The following is a 21288-nucleotide window of genomic DNA, read 5'->3' as shown; positions in this document are numbered from 1 at the left end:
GCTGTATAAAATGAACTTGCAGAAAGGAGACTGTGTATAAGCATCACTGTAGAAAACATTGTTGCTACTTGTGACCTTATTAAAGAACAACTAATGCAGGTTATTACTGTCACCTTATCTATGAAGCACAAGCTGCATATTGCAAAAGCAGGTAAACGATACATAACGTCATTTTTGATGAAACTGCAAGGTCCCATACTGCCGCTTTAAAGCAGGAAAACTTGAGAAATTTCATTGGACACCTCTAGAAACCGACCCCTCTGTACAGTCCAGATTTATCGTCCTGTAACTAACAGTTGCTTTAACCACTCAACACAGACCTAGGAGGACAACGATTTGATGATGATGTAAGTGTAGAGGAGTTGTGCCCAAATGCTGCACATATCTCTCTGTTTTCAATCATGACGGCATCAAAAATACAGCAATCTGATATAGAAAATATGTATCAGAGGAAGGATACAATGTAGACAAAAGGATGACTTATGTATATTGTTTTTGGCTGATACAAACAAGTTTTTTTTTAATTCTGGTTTATATTTGATCTACCCTAGTAGTGGTTGGATACGTATTTGAGTTTTTGAAAATGTATATTTGTGCCGATATTTTTATGGATTTAAAGCACCCTGCTTTAATTCCCAAATTAGAAGCCAGTGTGTAATCTTATCTGTATTACTTTAAAAGATCAATTTTTCATGTCTTCAAGGGCAAAATATCTGGATTTTAGTTACAAGGGATTTAAATTCATTGTGTTGAGGATGAAAACATTGTTCATATTATTTTTGTTTCTCAAAAAAAAAAAAAAAAATGTTACCTAAAAGAGGAAAAACTAGCAATTTCATTATTTTATGTGATTGTATGTATCTGTCAGAGCAGTAATAATTATAATGATAACAGAAAATAAGCTTGGGTATCTTTGTTCATTCTTTGTCATATTTTACTTGGCTAGGAGCTATAAATTTTGTTTTAAATTTTCTCAATCAAGTGAAGGTATTTAATGATTCAAATTATCTTTTTTTCTTGATTGCTAGAACATCAAATTAGTCATAAAAACTATATCAATGCTGGTTAATAATCAATGAATCTTCTATAACTAATTTTCGATTACACAGCAAATTGCAGTTCCCTCATCTAATCAAGAAAAATCGTGACATAACCAAAAACTTAACAGGTTGAAAAGATAAAACTTTTTGAGATTCATAAAACATTTTCTGCATGCTTTTTCAAATACATAAGGAGAACTAACAAGCTAGGTTTCATCAAAATCCAAGACTATGAGTGTTAAATCATATTTTCATGAATGATTTGGCCCAACAACTAAAATCGAGTTAATAAATGAATAAATTATTAAAATGAAGAACAAAAGAAGTCAGCTTAAGGCAGCTACATTGCTACACTAACTAACTTCAAAAATAATTGAAACCTTTACAGGATGCAAAAGGATTGAAATCTCAAATGTGGCACGCAATTTTCGGAGAAGCATGCGTTTGGTACTGGAACTTTTCTAAAAAATAGGTTTTTCAGCAGAAATCATGGTGCTTGAAAATCGAGGGGGGGGGGGATAGGAAGTGCAAGTTTTGTGATGTATTCAAGACGTAAAATATTTACAGTTCCCCCCCCCCTCCCCACATCATCTGTGCTTAAGGAAAAATTTATGTGTATAAATGTTGGACATTTTAACTATGCCAGTTTGGAATCTGTTTGATTTTAACTTAAAGCTTTTGACATTTGTAACAACATGAACTTAGTTTAAATTGTAATATTTAAGCGTTTTGATATCGTAACTCCAAAAACCTAAAAACCGTCAATAACGGGGGGGTCTGGAGGTTCTCCCCCAGATTTTTTTAAAAATTGAAGTCCAAAAAAAAAAAAAAACGCAATGGTAGGCCATTTTGGTATAGTTCAGGGAAAAGAGGGGTTCAAAGACTCTCTTAGATCAATTTTTTCAAACTGATAGTCCCAAAATCACAATATTGGGCGACCTCCAAAAATATTAGAGAAAGAGGTGGGGGGGGGGGGCGCTCTGGACTCTCCTCGAAATTGAAGCTTTAAAAACGAAATTGTATTCCATCTTCCATAACGTTTATACGCTTTTTGACTGCATTATCGAAGAGATGGAGTTCAGGAACTCTCCTTCGGCAATATTCCGAAACTGAAGTTCTAAACACGCAAGTTTAGACGATGTTGGATAATGTTAGTTGTAAAAGCGTTCGGGGTTCCTCGCCATTCGGTTTTTACCGATCGTAAACATATTTATTGCAGCAATAAAATCGCTTGGGACATAAGATTTTCACTTTTGCAACATAAATCAGTTATGATCGGAAAGTCTACCCAAGGTAGCCCCAACAAACCAGAAAAGAAGGAAAGGGGGGGGGGGGGGTATGGGCGACTAATTACAATAAACTGGCACCATTCCCGCACACAGTCTTCATTTGAAAAATAATTCTTTATAAGATGGCAGGTGATGAAAATAGCCATAAAAAAACCACTTCAGTGAAGTAGATATATTTTTTAAACCAAGTACACTTCCCAATATTCATTAATTAAAAAAAAGCAATAGGTTAACTGAATGTTCACCCTAGGGAGGACCCCGAATCACATCCCTCTTAAGGTACTCAAATGTAGCCTAAAGTGGCGTTTCAAATATTTCAGCATCGAAAAATTATCGGAAGAGAACTCCCGAACCCCTTCTTATGAATTCACCACAAATACCCTAAATTTGAGTTTTAAAAGGCATCAGTTACTAAATTTTTTTCTAGGAACAGTAAACCCCTTACCTGACTTATGACCGCCTAAAAGTTTTAATACTTTAATTTCGGAAACTTTTGAAAGAACCTTCCTACTCCCTTCGCCCTTAAGTCATCCAAAGAGAGCTCTAAAAATTTCAGAAACGGAAATATTTCGGGCTGGGTGACGGAAGACCCTCCCTCCTCTTTGTGTTTATTAAAGGCACTGTAAGTTTGTGCTTAAGATTTATTTTTCTATTGAAAGAGCAACTCCCTTCCCCACATCGCCAAAGCCAAAGTTTTAAGACTTCAATTTCGGAAATATTCCGAGAAAGACTCCCGATTTCCCTAACTCTTAACTCACTCAAAAATAGCCAAAACAGCCTTTCAATACTTCAGCATGGAGAAATTTTCGGGCGGGAGAGCCCCCCCCCCCCACCCACCCCCGAACTCCTTCCATTAAGTTCACTAAATTTGACTTAAATTTACGGTTCCCTCTTTTCATCACCGAAATTTTAAGAATTTAAGTTCTAAAATTTATTGAGAGAAAGTCTTTGAATTCCTTCTTAAGTCTCTCAAAGATTACTCAAAGCTGAGTTCTGAATGCTTCAGCTTTAAATTTTTTTCAGGGAAGGGGGATCCCAAACACCAAGATGGTCTAAAGTCTAAAGGTTCGCTTTTACAACTCCAGTTTCGGAATTTCGCCAAAAGAGAGCCCCCCCCCCCCCTTGCTAACGACAGCCTAAAAGTTTTAAGACTTCAATTACAAACACTTTTCGGGAGAGGGTCTCAAATTCCCTTTCTCTTAAGAAATTTAAGTGTAGCCTCAAATAGTTTTTAATACATCAGCTACAAAGCATTTTCAGGTTAGAACACCAAAACCATCTCTCATCAATTCACCAAATACTGCCTAAATTAGTGTTTTTAAGATCTCCCCCTCCCCACTTTTACATCATTAAGGATAGTCTAAACATTTTTGACTTTTAAATTTTTAAGAGTTTGCAGAGGAAGAATCCCAAACCACTCCTAGCTTCAGAAATGACTTTGAATTCAGTTTTTCGATATTTTACTATGGAGCCCTTGAGTAGCCCCCCCCCCCCCCCTTAGATTGTCCAAGATACGAACGTTTTAGGACCTCAGTATCGTGGGTTAACTTTTGGACCTTCCCTCTTTGCAAGAGCAGCGTTTTTTTTTCGCAATTTCGTGCTGCTGTTATTTTTTCTCGTTTCCTTTTCTCTCCCCAACCTCCTTCCATATTTCCATTCTAGCGAGTGTTAAATTGAAAGACATTGGAATTTAGTAATTCCTCAAGTCTTTAGAATATTTTACCAGAAACATGTCAAAAATTCAGGAACAGTTGCCCATCGGTGTTTCAAACCAGCTTGAAATTTTCCCCCGATTCCTTCCAGAATTCTCATTTTTATTAAAATCTTTAAAGTCCCTGATAGTTCCCGTTTTGCCTGGTATGTAGACGCCCTTTGCTGTGGTGCAAGCATTTCATCCCGTCAGAAATCACTCTCAATCGGTGATTCAGATTCAACTCTAAGACATTTTTTGCAAAAAAAAAAAACAAAACGAAAGGATGATCACTCCTTCCAAAAGCACGTTGCAAACAAAACAAAAACAAGCCAATGGCGGAAAATCGAGAGAATGTCGATGTAAATTCGTGGTTATGGAACGGTACAGTAATGAAAGCATATTTTTCAAATACTCAATTTTTCTTTTTCAAGTAAAAACTGAAGGAAAGTCATTGAAGTTCTTTCCGTCCCGACCTCTGTCTCGGAAATTTTGTCCAAGACGGAAATCCGTCCTGAGACGGAAGGTCTTGCACCCATGGACTACAGGGACTAAAAAAAAGGAAAATATAGGAATTATAGAAAAGTAGAAATGTTTTTCAGATTTATGGGAAAATATAAGAATGCTACGAGGCCTGTTTGCAAAAGAGCTAAATGATTATTTTCAAATATGAGACACTTTGGATAAAGAGCAAAGCTGTAAAACATTTTATCACATTTATAAAAACGTCACGCCTAACTTTTTGACCATATAACTGAACTGTTATTATATGAAAGGCTCAATAAAAATTTCACAACAGACAATTTTTATAAAGAAAAGTATTTCTGGAAAAATATTTTCCAAACTTTCTAAATAAATAAATAAATAAATAAAATACACGGAATCACATTTGAAATAATTTATTTTTTTATAGCACTGAATGTTACAAAATGCACACAATGTTTCATTGAAACTTACCAGATCTTTTAATGCAGCTCCAATGTCACGAAGATCATACACCTCGTCATCCTCATCATCATCTGCTTCACTATCCAGATCATCACCAACTGCCCCACATTCACCTATTTCTGGGCCTAAGATTTAAAACATTTTGACAGGGCTTAATTTGTAACAAAAAACAAAAGTACCAAAGTTCTATACTCTTCACGACACATAATTTTGGTGTACATAACATGAATTCTCACAAACAAAAAGTACATGAGCTGGTTTTTTGTGAGTTCCCATAGAAATTTTAAAACACAGTGGACAAAATTATAAGACAAAAACCGTTTTCCCCACATACAGTGGTCATCATAATTAGCAGACACTAATGTTCTAAAAGAAAATCATCTAACATGATTATTTGATATTTGCTGAAGTCGCCATTGTTTTTATTGCATGAAAGATACGATTCAACATCGAGTCTATCAATTGTAACAAAATATCGCTAGACAGTTCTTCCTAAGAACATTTTAAAAACATTTTTTAGGTCTTCGACACATATAATATGCCTCCCATATCAGTAAACCGCATGAGCTAAGACCCCCCAAAAAGTTTTTGATGGGATTTAAATTTGGGGAGCGAGAAGGCCAAAGGAGAACATTGGTACTTTGCTCTGAAAGCCACCTTTTCGTTTTGTGAGACGGATGAATCGGACATTAACTTGAAGCGTTTTGGCTGGTTATCGTGCTGGAAAGTGTAGTTTTCACCAGTGAAGATTCTTACACTTTTCGGAAATTATTCTTAAATGCACAAAAACAATATCCTTTTTCCCTTGAGCCAAAAAACCAGCTCAAACCATTACTGAGCCACCACCCATTTGGCGACTCATTAGTACATGAAGAGACTTCCATAAATCATGCCAGTAATATTGAAACCCATCAAGACCATCCAGGTTAAACTTTTTTCATGAGAAAATAACAGAGTACCATTTAGAGGTCCAGGCCATACTTTGTGTAGCGAAGTTAAACAGTCCATTTTGTGCCAGTTTAGAAGCGGTAATTTTTTCTTCAATTTTTTTATATTTTACATAGAAAGCATTATGCAACACCCTGCAAATTGTTCTCCTTGAACAATTTAGTTTCAAAGTATTTTTAATGCCTGTAGTGGTCATCTTATTTAGTGAAGCGAGCGAAAGCATACGGCATCTGTTTCTTGAGGAAAAGCAAGGATTACGTCCAGATCTTTTAATCATTGATCCATTAATTAATCTTTTCAAAACATTTCTAGAAGCACATCTAGAGCTTTTAATATTTTTTGAAACATTACTAATTGAAAAAAGCACCCGTTCCATTTCATCTCTAAATTTTGCGAATTTCACTTTCTTTTAATTCTGTATCTCGTGGCATGTTTGTAAATGCGTGAAGTTGCGTATCGTCACAGCTTTAGTTAACTGCTGACGTCATAACAGCATGCAGAAAATTTGCATATTGTACATTATATTTGAAAAAAGCAGGTATTTTAATTAAAATATTAGGATTTCTTAAATTTTGTCCATATTTTTTTTATTTTTTTATTAAGCTCTATAAAAGTATCATTTCTCTCTATAAAAGTATCATTTCTGTGAAATAATTACGCGTGAAAAAAGAATAAATTTCTGTTTCTGATATATTTGAAAAACATTTTTAGGCTCTGACTCTTTTCTTTCACTCTTTGTCAAATTAGATAGGAGTCTTATGATTATATTTCCACCACTGTACATATATATATATATATTATATGATTAAATGTCTAATGCATAAAACAAATTTTAAACTGCGTTTAGTTATTCTTTTTGTGTGTGTGTTTCCATGTGTTAATATAGCTGCATAATACTGAAAATTAATAGCTCAGTTGCGTTAGATTAGAGTCGTTGTTTTTGTTTTATTGATTTATTATGCAGAGTTTTTAGTTGGATAACTTCATTCAAACTATTAAACTTTTGTTGTGCATAACAATTGGCTTTTAAGGAATTATTTTATTGAAAACCATTTAAAAAAAAAAAAGAAATGCACTTTTTTAAAAATAGCTCTTTAAAAATGGGTTCTATCTTATATTTTAGGAATATAATTTTAAAATACTTTTTTCTGAAATAAGTTCATGCATTTTTATAGTGGTGGTATTTATTAATTCATACACTTTTACTTATATTGCATCAAACAAACTCACTATCAAGTTATGAAAATGCATTTCTGTTGCCTATAATCCATCAAATAAAAACAGAATTTAAATTTTTTTAATCGTGGGTTTTTCCAGCCATGATTGACATGATACTGCAAACGCACTTGTTTTTGCAAGGCAATCATTACCATGAAAAATTAAGTCTAGCAATCTTTTTCAACTTAATAAAGATTAAAAACTTCCGGTACCGTTCACATAAAATTCACAAAATCACAGATATGTTCATTTTCTCGAAACTTGCGATTCGGAAAAATGAGTGCTTTTACAGTACTAAAGTTCTCTTCAATGCTTTTAAACATTTATAGCTTTATATATTAAAATAACATACAGAAATACAATATTACACAATGATTTTTTTAAATCATATATATTTGTAACGTGTTGTTTTAAAATAGTTTTTTTTTAAGTATTTTTATATGCAGCTCGAAATTTAGTTTTTGACGAAAGAGTAGAACGAGCACTGAAAGCGATAAGTGCGACAATATAACATCTTGCTCATTTTGGTCTCACCCATAACATCAAAATGGCAGACGATAGGTTGGCCTGTCTTCTATAGAGGCTTTAGTCTGGCTTAACAACAATGTTCTGAGGTTTTACTTACAGGAAACTTTCAAACAAACAATATTAGAAGCATAATAAGCAAACACATACTTTCACTTTTCCAAAAACATGTAGGAAATGTAATTTTTTATAGCTCTTCATGTAAAATATGTTGATGAAGAATGTTCATCATATAACCACTCATCAAGAAAAAAAGTGCAAAATTGCAAAACAAGAATTGAAGACACTTAATTTAAGTGTTACAAGGAGTCCCTTTTTAGATGCAAGAAGATGAGAGCTTGTAAATGGTATACATAACTTTGCTTCCATAATATAACATCTTTTTACACTGAAAACACAGGCTCAATGTAATCCCAAAACACGTCTGCAATATTTATTGCTTGCTATCTTGTGCCTTTGACACTTGTTCTTTTTATTTTTTGATGATTTCTTGGCTGGTGCTAGAATTTGTTTGAAACTGTCTGGTAAAATATATATTTTGTAACACTTAAACTAGCAAGTTTAAACAAAGCATAAAAAAAATAATTAAAAAAAACACCATCATATCGTGATGTATCGCAACATCGAGATGCAAGGTTGGCGTTGCATCACAATGCAGAAATTCCTACATCACCCAGCCCTAATTCATTGCTAGGTTCTCACTCAGAGGGGAAAACACTAGGTGTATAACTTTCAGTCATAAAAAGAAGCTGTCAGTTGTGCTCTAAGTTACGCCACATGTGTGAACATTTTTGTACAGAAAGAAAAGGAAGGATTATGCTAGAAGAAAATGACCACAAATCAGTTTTTGGATTAATGTACAGGTGAAAACAATGTAGGAGTTGAGCTCTTGTGAGCTCCCATGCAAATTAAGCTGTGTTAAGTAGACATTGGGAGTTAGTAAGTTTTGTATGGAACAATTATACAGGTGACAGCTTTTTTAATGATATGGAGGTTGAAAAGACAGAAATAGAAAATTCTAACAAAAAGGAGGAAAAAGAATAAAATGGGACTAATATTAGCAATTGTAAGGTTACAAAAATAACAACATGGGTATAAACATTGGTTAGCAGGGAAGAAAGATAATCAAATTTCTCTCCCAAAGCAACAAAAATAATTTTTAAAAAATGTAGTAGAAAATTTGTTAAGATGGAGTAAAAAAATGTGTGAAAGAAAATTATTAAGTCATGATAAAACCACTAATTGTGCCAACAACATTTTACAGATGTCTTTAAAACTCTTCAAAGGTATTGTTACAATTTGATGATTAAATGTGTATGTGTACAAAAGGACATTACGGGTTACGAAAATAGTTGGCTCTCTGTTTAACCGTTTAACCGCCGAACTATTGACGGATGATCAAATTTGAGTAATTTTTTGCAATTATGTCTATTTATGTCTAGTAAATACAGAAATAAAATAAAATTTCCAGAAACAAAATTTTTACTATGATTTTCAGTGTGTTCCATTTTTGGAACATTGGCGTTTTGCATGAAGTTTTTTTTTTCAGAGAATTTTTAAACTAAGAGATTTTGAATGCGGTTTTTATCTTAGCATACTTTATTGCGGAAAAAATAATATTTTAAATTGCATTTGTGTACATATCAGAATTCAGAAAATCCAATACTGAAATATCTAATGCCCATCATATGAAAGGAAGCGTTGCTGGTGAAGTCGTTTGTCGCAATGGAAACATTTCTTAGTCGTATTTTTTTGCACACCGCGCAACGTCCTTGGGATGCAGATACAATATAATGTCCGTCAGACATTCTTGACCGTTTATGTAAATGACAACGAGGCCCTGGAGGACTTTCCACTCGTACTTTTTTTCTAAGGAGGTGAGTTATTTCTCTTCGGAACTCTAAATGCTTCATCTTGACTTCGTGTAAATCATAATGAAGTAACCAACTAGCTACAACTGAAATATTCAGCGCATTACTAAAAAGATTCCACCACCACTTTTTACTCCTCAAATGAGGTCTGTAGCTCCCTAAATGTTTATCCAAGACGTCCACACCCCCCATTCCTTCATTGTATCTCTTGATAAGATGAGGTTGTGGCACATCTATCTTGCATTTCTGCGCATTTGAGTAACATTTTACAGATGCAAGTGGCTCATGTGTATAACAATTAGATGCTACTGTAACCACTGCATTATCTTTCCAGCTGCACATGTACACTGATCCATCAGATCGATAGTCAAAATTTCCGCGATCTTCTTTAGAAAGGGCTTTTTTGGATTTCCGTGGACAATGGCCAGTTCGGTTTTCACGAATTGTTCCTGTTGCTCGTACACTTTTTTTTTTTGATAGCTGAGAAATTAAGTCATATGATGTAAAAAAGTTATCAAAGTATACTTCATGCTTAGACGTGTCAGTCAAAACTGATAATAGATCATTTACAACTCTGGATCCTAATTGCACATCAGGGGATCCTTCTTTTTTGCCTGAATAAATCTCCATGGAATATGGGTATCCACTTGAAGAGCACAGCATCCAAATTTTGAAGCCGAATCTTATTGGTTTTCATCTAATAAACATTTTACATGAATGCCGACCGTAGTAGGGAACCATAGATTCATCTATGCTTAATTTTTCATGAAATACACCAAATTGTTGAGGGTTTTTACACAATTCTTCGTAAATAAGGAAAACTTTTCTTAGTTTGTCATTTTGTTTTAATTCATGGTTGTCCATCAAATGAAAGTTGTTTTTTATTTTTCGAAAACAATTTTGAGGCATAACTGTTAGTACAATTGGCACAGATGTATCTTCTGCACTGCTCCAATACATATCTTCAGAAGGAACAGAATGGTACCCACTCAATAGCAACAAACCAAAAAATTGTAGGATTTCATCTCTGTCAACATCTATTCTTCCTCAGTGATATTGCCTAGTTCATCAGGGGGTAATTCGCATATATCTACATCTGACAAATCCGAATCTGACAATGTCTCTAAATAAGCCACAGCTTGTTCTACAGTAAGAAATCTTGTAGACATTTTTTAACATTTATGAACAGTTGGTATACGTCAAACAGAATTTCGTTTCGCCCGAAAACAAAGCTAGCGAATTATTGAACTGCATTTAAAATATGAAGAATAAAACTCTCACTAATATTATTTTTTATTATTACGTGACAATGCAGCTGTCCGAGCAGGTGTGGATTCGGAGCCATATAGTCCGTCAAACAGAAGACTGTTATTATTTTCTTTGCTAACGAAACGAAACGTCATATCCTTTCAAAATATAAACTTACTTGGTTTTGCCAACATCTACATCAGAGTACATTCAAAATGAGAAAAAAAAGAAACATATATTACGAAAAATGAAATTTCCCCTTGGAAATCGAACGATTTACTTCTTGGAAATTTGACTCCCTAAAAGCGCCAATGTTCCAAAATTGGAACATGCTATTTTGAAGGGGTACACCTTTCGGAAATATAATTGTACATATCTACAAGCATTTTAAAATCATACATTGAAGTATTTTTCACAACTATAATAAATATCATCACATTTTCTGAAAAAACCAATTTTTGGTAAATTTTATAAGAAAAAGTTGCAAAAAGCTAAAAAAACACTCATCTTTGAAAAATCGCAATAAATAATTGAAAACATATAAACAATCAAGCAGGAAATCAAAAAATACTTTGAAATAAGACTAAACTGTGTTAAAAAAAAACTTGTTTATTTTAACGTTATTTCTTGGGAAAATTTTCACTTAAATATGATGTTCCATTTTTGGAACATTGGCGGGTAAACGGTTAACGATTTTCTCTGTCTAAAGATGGCTTTTCGTGGTCTCGAATGCTTTACTGTAGCTTTAGAAGCAGTCTATTTAAGGACGCATTCTACTTAAGGACGATTTTCTGTGGTCCCTTGAAAGTTGTTAAATAGAGTCAACGGTATTTAAAATGAAAGTTTGAATCGGTGATTTTGTGCAAAATTGGGGATATCTATATATATATATATACAGTAGGCTCTCTGTTTAACGACTTTCAAGGGACCACAAAAAATCGTCCTTAAGTAGAAAGCGTCCTTAAATACAATGCTTTCAACACTATAGGGGACCATCTGGAACCGTGAAAAGCCATCAATAAATAGAGAAAGTCGTTAAATAGAGCATCGTTAAACAGAGAGCCAACTGTATATATATATATAGGGAGGAAGGGATAGATTGAAGAATTCAAGGTTGACTGGTGATCGTTATTTAGTTGACTGTATTTAAATTTATGCCCTGAAATGAAAAGGAGTTTACACTACTACCAGGCTATTTCTAATCAGAGTTTCATTTAATTATTTATTTTCTAAAAGTTGAATACACACAAACTCACCTTGATTTCTGGTCAAAGTAGAAGTCTGTGATGATATAATGGTAGATTCATCACTACTTTCTTCTTTGAATACAAAAGCTTTGTTTAGATGCTCAGCTATTTCACTTCTATCATCATTTTCCTTTCTCTGAATGAAAAACAATATTTTTTTTAACTGGAAATAATACTTTTATTCATATAATTTATCATCACAACTCATTTTAAATGACTCAAAAAATTTATGTTTAAATGAACTTAAAACTTTTTATAGCAGATATAAAATACATACATTTTGAAACACATTGGAATACATGGAGAAACACAGCAAATGCCATAACCTGCTATTTAAATAATTTATTCATATGTTATTTTTTTCTCCAAAATTTAGTTCTCAAGAAAATCTAAACTTTACTGAGCATGTTTGAGACATTTAAATGCTTAGAAATATTTAAAATAATTGAACTTCAAAAGATTTATGATTGAACAAATGAACTAATTTCACCAGTGAAGCATTCAAGTAAATGGAAACACCTTTTGTTAAAAATTTTAAACTAAAGAATAAAACAAATTTGGCAAGTACTGAGTTATTTATACTTAATATAATTAAAACTCTTTGTACAGCCTCTCATTACGAATTTTAACAGAAAGGTGATATTTATCTAAAAAAAATTCATCAACAACAAGAAACATTTTAATGCCCATAAAAAGTTAACTAAAAAAAACTACTATTTCAGCAGATGTGAATATTATGCAATACATTTAAATCCACATTTTGTTTGTCAGTTAGCAAATTTTAGTTGCCTAAATTGAAGTTTAGAATCTAAATCTGAAAAGGAATATGATTTTCTTTAAAAAAGGCATTTAAAAAAGCATTTGTCTTTAAAGCTTTTATTGCAATCAACCTTCATAGTAAAATATTAAAGGAAGACAATTTCCTATTTAAATATACAATTTATTACCAATGAATACAAATTATGAGTTTGAATGTTATTCATAAAAAGGGATAAATATTATATACTTGAAACTAAGCTACTTTAAATGAACTTTTCCTCTAATAAATATTTACCATTTGTCAACTGATATTTACAATCTTGGTTTGAAATGAAATAAAGATCAACATTTTAAACAATTTAAAATCAATTTGTAGATGTAACAAATTGCAACTTTTGGCCTGCATTGAATTTAAATATGAGAGAAGTTCAAGCCATGGTAAAACTTTTAGAGACAATTTTAGGAGAAATGGGCTATAGATGTTAAGAGAGCTGGTCATTCTAACAAATGTCCATACTGGCATCATTGAAAAACTTAGTCAGGATTTAAATAACTAGTATTAGTAAAAGCAGCTAAAAATTATTGTGCAATTCATTAAATACTGTTTGTAGGAATGACTACATATTTTAGGAAGCTTAATAATTAAACCTTTTTAAACTATCAAGATACAGTTGGCTCACTGTTTAACGACTTTCAAGGGACCACAAGAAATCTCCCTTAAGTAGAAACCATCCTTAAATAGACACACTATAGATTATTACTATAAATAGATTAACAGTATATAGTGGACCATCTGGGACCGTGAAAAGCCGTCATTAAATAGAGAAAGTTGTTAAGTAGAGCGTCGTTAAACAGAGAGCTAACTGTATTTTGGATTCTTTCTTGTCTCTCCAAAATATTTTTTTTTTTTTTTGAAAAGCTCCATTTTTATAATTACTTTTATTTCTGGAAAAAAGAGCACTTATGTTAATGTGGATAATGCTTGCAAAATTTGATATAATCAAGTCTAATGATTTCAAAGTATGCATGTTATTATCGTAGGTTCTATCTACTGAACAGATGCAGACTCCTTTCCTGTCTTGACTTTGCATTCATTATAAAACCTCTAAACCAAAAACGTAGTTTAAGTCCCTCACTCAAACAGGAGTAAAAGAAAACAATTTTCTGATAAGAGAAAAAAGTGGTCACTAGAGAATTTTCTCACCACTCCTACTGTTTTTTTAAAATTACATATATAGCAGAAATTCGTGCAATGAAAAAAGGGGCTTTAACAGAAACAGTTGTTACACAGGTGACCACTTATAGAAGTTTTACTGTATTAGCATGTTTGAGAGTTTGATCACTTCAGTATACCAAAACAGAGTAATAAAATAACTGATTAACAGTTTAACACAACTATCTAATTAATAAATATTTTTAATAGAATTTCAAGAATTTGTATATCATTATCCTAACATACTATACAAAGTATTTCCAAAGTAGTTGCAAATAGTTTATGAAAACATCATGCCTTAATTATGTACAACTATGCTTAAAAATATGAAACTAAAATAATTAAAAACAAAAAGTATAAATACTTGTTTCAAGCCTCATGAATGCATGAAAAAAGTTTAACACTAATTCCTGTCATTAATAAAGAGGAAAAAAGTACTAAGAGTATAAAGAGAACAATTTGAGCCTAGCATTGATTTAGGATGCAGGCAACATCAGAGCAGAAAATATATATACAAGCAATGAAGAAACAAACAGAAAACTTCAGAATTGGAAACTATATGATAATTGATTTCACTGATTCTTATTATACATCACTACCAAAAAATACATTATGCAAAGAGATATTCATTGAGAAATACAATATTCAACTTTTATTACAAAACAAAATTGAAAAAAAAAAAAAAACTATGGTAAAATTTGATCTAAATTTGTTGGAAGATATCCAAGACAACAAATTTTGAAATAATGCATGACATTGCTTTATGCAAAATTTGCAGAATTTTCAGGGTTTTTATTTTTTTATTTTTTTTTATTTTTCCATTTTTGAAAAACATGCATGGATGACAATGGTATATCACGGAAGTTTTTCAAATACTCCGGTTAATAGGACCACATTGGTACGGGACCATTTTGGTCCTAGTAACCGGCTGATCTGATTAACAGAACCTGTGTAGCTTGACAGAACATTCTATACAAAAAAACACTTAAACGCCATTTTTGATTATTGTTAGCCCACATGTATGGCGTGCATACAAAGAAGAAAAATTGCAATTTACATATTTTTTTCAGTTAAAAATAAATTAAAATAAAGTGAAGAATCTCTTTACACTCGTTCAACAATGTGTTTAACCGATATGGTATTTGTTACGTTTGTACTTTGTATGGCAGGCATGCAAAGAAGAAAAATTACTGTTTACGAAATTTTTTCAGTTCAAAATGAATTGAAGTAAGGGGACAAATTTCTTTACTCGTTCAACAATGTGTTTAAACCGATAGGGTTTCAGTTACATTCCTACCAGTCAGTACGATTCAATTCAACTCAAAGTACCTAAAAAGATGAAAGTGAAAAAAATAAATGCTAAAAAATATTAATCAGCCATTAAAACCTCCAATGAAATGAAAATTACTTATTTACCAACTATTTTTTTCTTTCTTTTTTTTGAAAAAAATTACACATTATTGCTTGTGCTAACTGAACTGAAGAAATCCGAAATTGCAGATTTCTTTAGTCCCTGCTAGAACAGTGCTGCCATGCAATGGGAGTTTTGTTAACCTTTTTTTTTCCTATTGATATTGCTGGGTTTAATTGAAAATTACATGGAACCAATATTAATTTTTACTACACTATGAAATTCTTCGACCCACTAGAAACTCACTTCAAGAGGACGATTTCTAGATTTTTTCACTATTTGTTTTCATGTTCCTTGGTCCGATTAAGCAGATTTTTGGTCTCTATAAGTGAATAATATTAGGCTTGTGTAAGGGGGAATTTGTTCGTTAAGATTTGGTCCGAAGAAGCAACTGGTCCTATTAACAGGTGGTCCAATGAGGCTGATTCCACTGTTCAATTATTTTAGTTTTCATTAGAATAGCTACACTTAGCAACTGAAGCTTTAAAAAAATAAATATAGATACCTCATTTTAAAAATGATTTGTGCTTTGCTGTACATCGTCTCCTCAGAGCAACACTAAGACACCTAATCCCAGACATAACACTAAGATATCCTACTGTTGCTCTGATGCGTTGACATGTTTTAAGAAAGCTATTAAGGAAAAAACACCCAAAAGCCATTCTGAGATAAGTATCTGAAGCATGTTTGATGATTCAATTATTTCTGCAACTGGGCGATTTTGCATAGAATATTAAGATTATGAAAATAGCTAGTTTTGTTTGTCAGTATCAGTCCAGAAATCATAAAAAATAGTTTTCAACAAAAGAAAACTTGCAAAGGGATGTGGAGCTAAAACAAATAGTTAAAATAAATTATTTTTCAAAATGAGAAAACAAATTTTTTTTTCATATAATCAAAAAATTTACCTTGTAAAAAAAAAATGAAAAAAACATAACTTATTTAAAAACAGAACTTGTAATGAAATGTTGTTTTTTATTTTTGGCAGTAAATTTGTACCTTCAAGTATAAGTGGAGAAATTATCATTCTTATTCCACTATGGGGCAAAGTAATAGGGAAAACATATGTCAAATAGAATTAAAAGAAAACCTCTTAGCTTAGAGAAAACCTAATAATTTTTGAATGAACTAAAAAAAGATTAATGAACAAGAAAATTAATTAGAGGATGAATAACTAATGAATGATTAAGTCCATAAATTTATGAATGAAATACACTTTCTCTTTGCCTTCTACATACTTGGAAAAATTATACTACACACTTAACAGCAAAACATCTGCCTAACATTGAATAAGTAAGTACTGTACTAAAATCAGTAGATCTCAAATAGTACTTAAAATGTTAATATTAAGAACATTGTTTTGTAGAACAAAAGTTTTTTTTTTTTTTTTTTTGACTTACCTCAAAATATTGAAATAATAGCATCAAATTTTGAAAATGGCTTGAATGGTAATTTACTTTGCTTCTGAGGTAAAAGCTTACCAACTAGAATCAACTACATGTTTAATTGTACTTATAATATAGCCAGATAAGTGACGACGTGAACAGTGAAATATTTCCCATTTTCAATTTGCCTCTACATTCACATGCTTCACGGAAAGACAAAAATGAAAACAAAGTGAACGAGCGATAAACAAAAATACCAAAAAAAACTCAAATTGTTTCTCAGCAGAAAATCTGAAATGAGAAAAAAAAAAACAATTTCCCGAAATAGATCTTTAAACATCTCTCATATGCAACAGTTGAGCTAGAAGGAAACTTGGTAACATTTTCGCCTGTATGCCAAGTACAGGTGTCTGTCCAGAATTTTTCACAGGGTCCGTTTTTTGTGAAAAATCAAATAATTTTGTGAAAAATCAAATAATTTTGTGAAAAATCAAATACTTTTGTGAAAAATCAAATAATGTTGCCAAAAAAAAAATTTTTTTTTTTTTTTTTTTTTTTTGCAAAAACGAAAGTTTCGACTCTTGAGATGGTGGAAACTGCATCATTGACACTTAAAGTTGAGTGTTTTCCCTCTTTTCTGTTGAGAATATCATTCTTTAGTACTTTTCTAGTATTTGGGGTGGGGGAGGCATCGCTCACTGGGAGATGGGCACCCCTCAAGTATCAATATTTATCTACCATTCTACATCATGTTAAATTATACTAGAAATGTTATTTGTATAGTATTTAAAACAACTGTAAGGAAAAAAAATTCAGTCAGGGGTTCAGCATTTAAATTTTTAACGCAAGACACTGTTTAAGAGCACAGAGTTTCGTTTAAAACTTATAAATTCCGTGATTTTTACAAAAATAAAAAAAAAATATTTTATTTGTTTACTTCTTAACTAAGCGTACTAAACATCGAAAATGCGAAAAATCAGATTCCCATAGCGGATGCAAAGAGATTGCAATCCTCAAAGTGAAGGCATCAAAAGTATAAAAACGGCTTGTAAAATAAGTATTTTGGATAAAATTATTTTAGAATTGCATTTTAGAGCCCTATGATAAACATATCATTAATATCTGGACACAGTTGAAGCAAAAATAATAATAATAAATAATTAAAATAAAAAATAAACGATCGATTCAGCATTTTAATTATCGACTCATAAAAGAAAATGGAATTCCGCTTTAAAAACCTGAAATAAGCTTTGTTACAAAAATAAAGAACCCCTTTCATTTATTTGCATCCAAATAAAGCGAAGTTAGCTAGAAAAAAGAATGAAATATGATTTTCATATCGAATGTAAAAAGATTTCGTTTTTCAAAATGTAGGCATCTATAGAAAAAAAACGGTAGATAAAAGAGTTTATTTTCAGTTAATTATCCTTTTTAGAAATGAAAAATCAAACCCATATAACTTTCTCCCAAAATAACAGTTTAACATCGCACCACCAGACGCTAAGTGGCGATAAACAGTTAAACATCGCACCGCTAGACGCTGATGCTAAGTGGTGATTAGTTTGAATTTGGTAACCCTATGTGAAGCGATCACATCCCCCCCCCTACTACCCTTTGCAGTTCTAAGTTCATTTCGCTGTATATTATTGATTATTAAATCTGAGTGGGGAGAAAAGTGCTTACTACGCCTATTCGGAGAATGTTGACGCTTTTTCAAAGAAGTTTACAACAACACCGCTGCATAAAACAAACAAGCAAAATTATAAACCAAACTGACTTTCAGCTGTTAATTTCTTTCAAAGAAACCAAAAGGCATTATATTTATTTGGCCGTAGTAATTATTTATGGCTTGCAGGAGCATCACAAGAGTGCCGATTTTTTTTTTTTTTCTTTTGCGAAATTAGCTGATTTTGTATAAGTTTATTCCTCTAATTTAACTTTAAAAGAGGTTCCAACCATTATCGTTTTTATACAGGAAATATGCTGTATTATTTTAATTTGAGATTTGCTCTTTCAATAAACAATTTGTGAAAGATCTGTTTTTGTTTATCAGAATTTTGTGAAGGGTCCGTTTTGGTTGATCGGGATTTTGTGAAAGGTCCGTTTTGGTTGATTGGATTTTTGTGAAAGGTCCGTTTTGGTTGATCGGATTTTTGTGAAGGGTCCGTTAACGGACCCAAATTTGCTCTGGCCAGACCCCTGAAGTACCACCATTTACTTAAATTTATTTATTCTTTTTTTAGTTTATTTAGTTACAAAGAAATGAATAAACATGTTTCTCATGGTATAGTGACCAGATAATTGAAAATTCTATACTAAGAAGTGCTTCCAGAGTGGGACAAATTAAATATATGGAATTTAGCAAAACTCTTATATTTATAAAAATTTTAAGAACACATGAAACAAAATATTCTTTTAAAACTGACAAAGTAACTTTCTGTGTATATCACCATATTTAATGCATTCTAATATCATTGATAATTAGAAAAATAGTAAATAGATGGAGATACTTTTGAGGATAGGCAAAATATCTAACTCTCTAGATCTTAAATTCAGAAAATCAATAAAGTAACTTTTTAAAAATTATTACACAAATTTAATACATTAAACACGATCCAAGGTGAATTTTAAAAGGCTAGTTTAGGTGACCTTTAGGAGGTTTTTAAGACCTCAAACACAAATCAATGCCAAATATTTTCTTTATTTAATTGAAGTAATATTAAGTAACGTCCATAATTTATGTATAATTTAATTTGAATCAGCAACTACTCTCCTCCCCTCTCATCTCCATATGATTCCACTAGGTGTAAATATAAAGATTTGATAAAATAGCAATTTATTGAAAAGAATATTTTACTACATATTGTATAAAGAAATAGATGGAAGAGAAATGAAAGTGAATCTACTTCAGGCAGTGGTTGGAAAAACTACATTTCTTTTGTAGCGAACTACAACTACAACTACTTTGGCACAAATGTAGTTAACTACAACTACAACTACTTTTTTCAAAATGTAGCAACTACAAACTACTTTTGAAATGTAGTCGCTACTTCGCTACTTTTAAAAAAATAAATAATAACATACACACCATTTGAGGATTGAATGAAAAATTTAAAAAAATGTTCAGAATATATATTGGCTCATTTGAACATGGAATGTTGCAATAAGTTTTTTATTCTTTCTTTCCTTTACTGAAACGATTCGTCAATCCAAACATTTTTTACCATTTGCATGAATATTCCCTACAAGAAAGGATTAAGAAGTGGAAGGAATTCAACCTTCAAAATTTTTAATCCTTTCCTGACAGTAAGTAGCATTTGACGCCCGCCTGCGGCAGGCGCGCCATCTGAATGAAGTCATTCAAGAACTGTAACTCGGCTACTTGAAATTGAGATAAATCCAGTCATAATTTGATTTAAATTTTACATAGACATACATATACATGAAAGTGATTTAGATGATGAAAAGCATCTTTTAAACAAAATAGGAACTTTAATTTTCATTATATGAGTTAATTTTAAAGGAACTTATATTTCGTAGGGATTAACTGCTTTTGAGCTTCAAGCTAGGGTTCCGGACCTGGACACCATCTCATTGAGTTTTAATATGTTAATATATCAATGCTCGATCAGTGAAAAAGAAAAAAAAAGGAAAAATATCCCAAACGGTGCTACTAATTACCTGAAACATGAAACATAACTAAAAATACTTACTTTACTTCAATGTGCAATTTTTAACAACAGTGGACTCTGGCTACAACGCAATTCGACTAACGCGAAATGTCTATATAGCGAGTTTTACTCGAGAAACGCATTTTGCAGCTGACGCGAATTCCTCACCCGCAACACGAAAATTTTCGGAGCGGAAGCGCAGGGCTTATATCACCTTGTTTCTCGGGTACTAAATATTAGTTTCGTGAATGGAATTTCCCTTTAGCATCACTGAAAGCCAAAATTTCCCGCACCGTACTTGTCGAAACATCAGATTGTTAACATACAAATCGCCGCTCAGCATTTTTTTCTTTCTAAATATGAAGTTGGTGAAATATAATTTCGCATACGCGAGCTGTTTATCTAAAGTTTGAAACGCATCCCTCGCGTAAGTTGAGGTTCGACTGCATGTCAGACTTGCCAACCTTATGAAAAGAAAAAACGGTAGATCCAGTCAAAGCTTTAAGGGAGAAAAAGGGAGATTTTAAACGATGCTATAATAAGTAAAAAACACTGTTATAACAAGTATTTATTTAATTTTTTCATGAAAGAGAATTCACTCGTATAATCACTTTTTTTGTTTGTAGATATTTCTTTTTTTCAGACATCGCTAAAGATAAATGTTAAACTGCAACGCACGCTGTAGATCAAGATGACAACACGCGGCGCAGTTAGCATGCATTTGAAAACTGAACGATACCGCGAAAACGGCAACGGCGCATGCGTGAGATAGAAGTGGAAGTGCGAACCTAGAGTTAAACCAAAATACCATCTCCGGAAGCATTT

At 32.1% G+C, this 21288-nt stretch overlaps 1 protein-coding gene across 1 annotated transcript in view; it reads right to left on the bottom strand.

The window, feature by feature from the left end:
• LOC129219446 (protein kibra-like) overlaps positions 1 to 21288 on the bottom strand; it is a 94573-nt gene that overhangs the window by 14813 nt on the left and 58472 nt on the right. The window contains exons 15-16 of the mRNA XM_054853841.1: positions 12034 to 12160; positions 4977 to 5092 (exon numbers count right to left, since the gene is read on the bottom strand). Of these exons, the coding sequence (XP_054709816.1) occupies positions 4977 to 5092; positions 12034 to 12160 (243 nt within the window). The remainder of the gene's footprint in view (positions 1 to 4976; positions 5093 to 12033; positions 12161 to 21288) is intronic.

This window comes from Uloborus diversus, chromosome 3, assembly GCF_026930045.1.
Source record: "Uloborus diversus isolate 005 chromosome 3, Udiv.v.3.1, whole genome shotgun sequence".
In the NCBI taxonomy this organism is placed as follows: domain Eukaryota; kingdom Metazoa; phylum Arthropoda; class Arachnida; order Araneae; family Uloboridae; genus Uloborus; species Uloborus diversus.
Note: the sequence above shows the minus strand (reverse complement) of the source record. Positions and strands in the feature narration are given on the sequence as shown.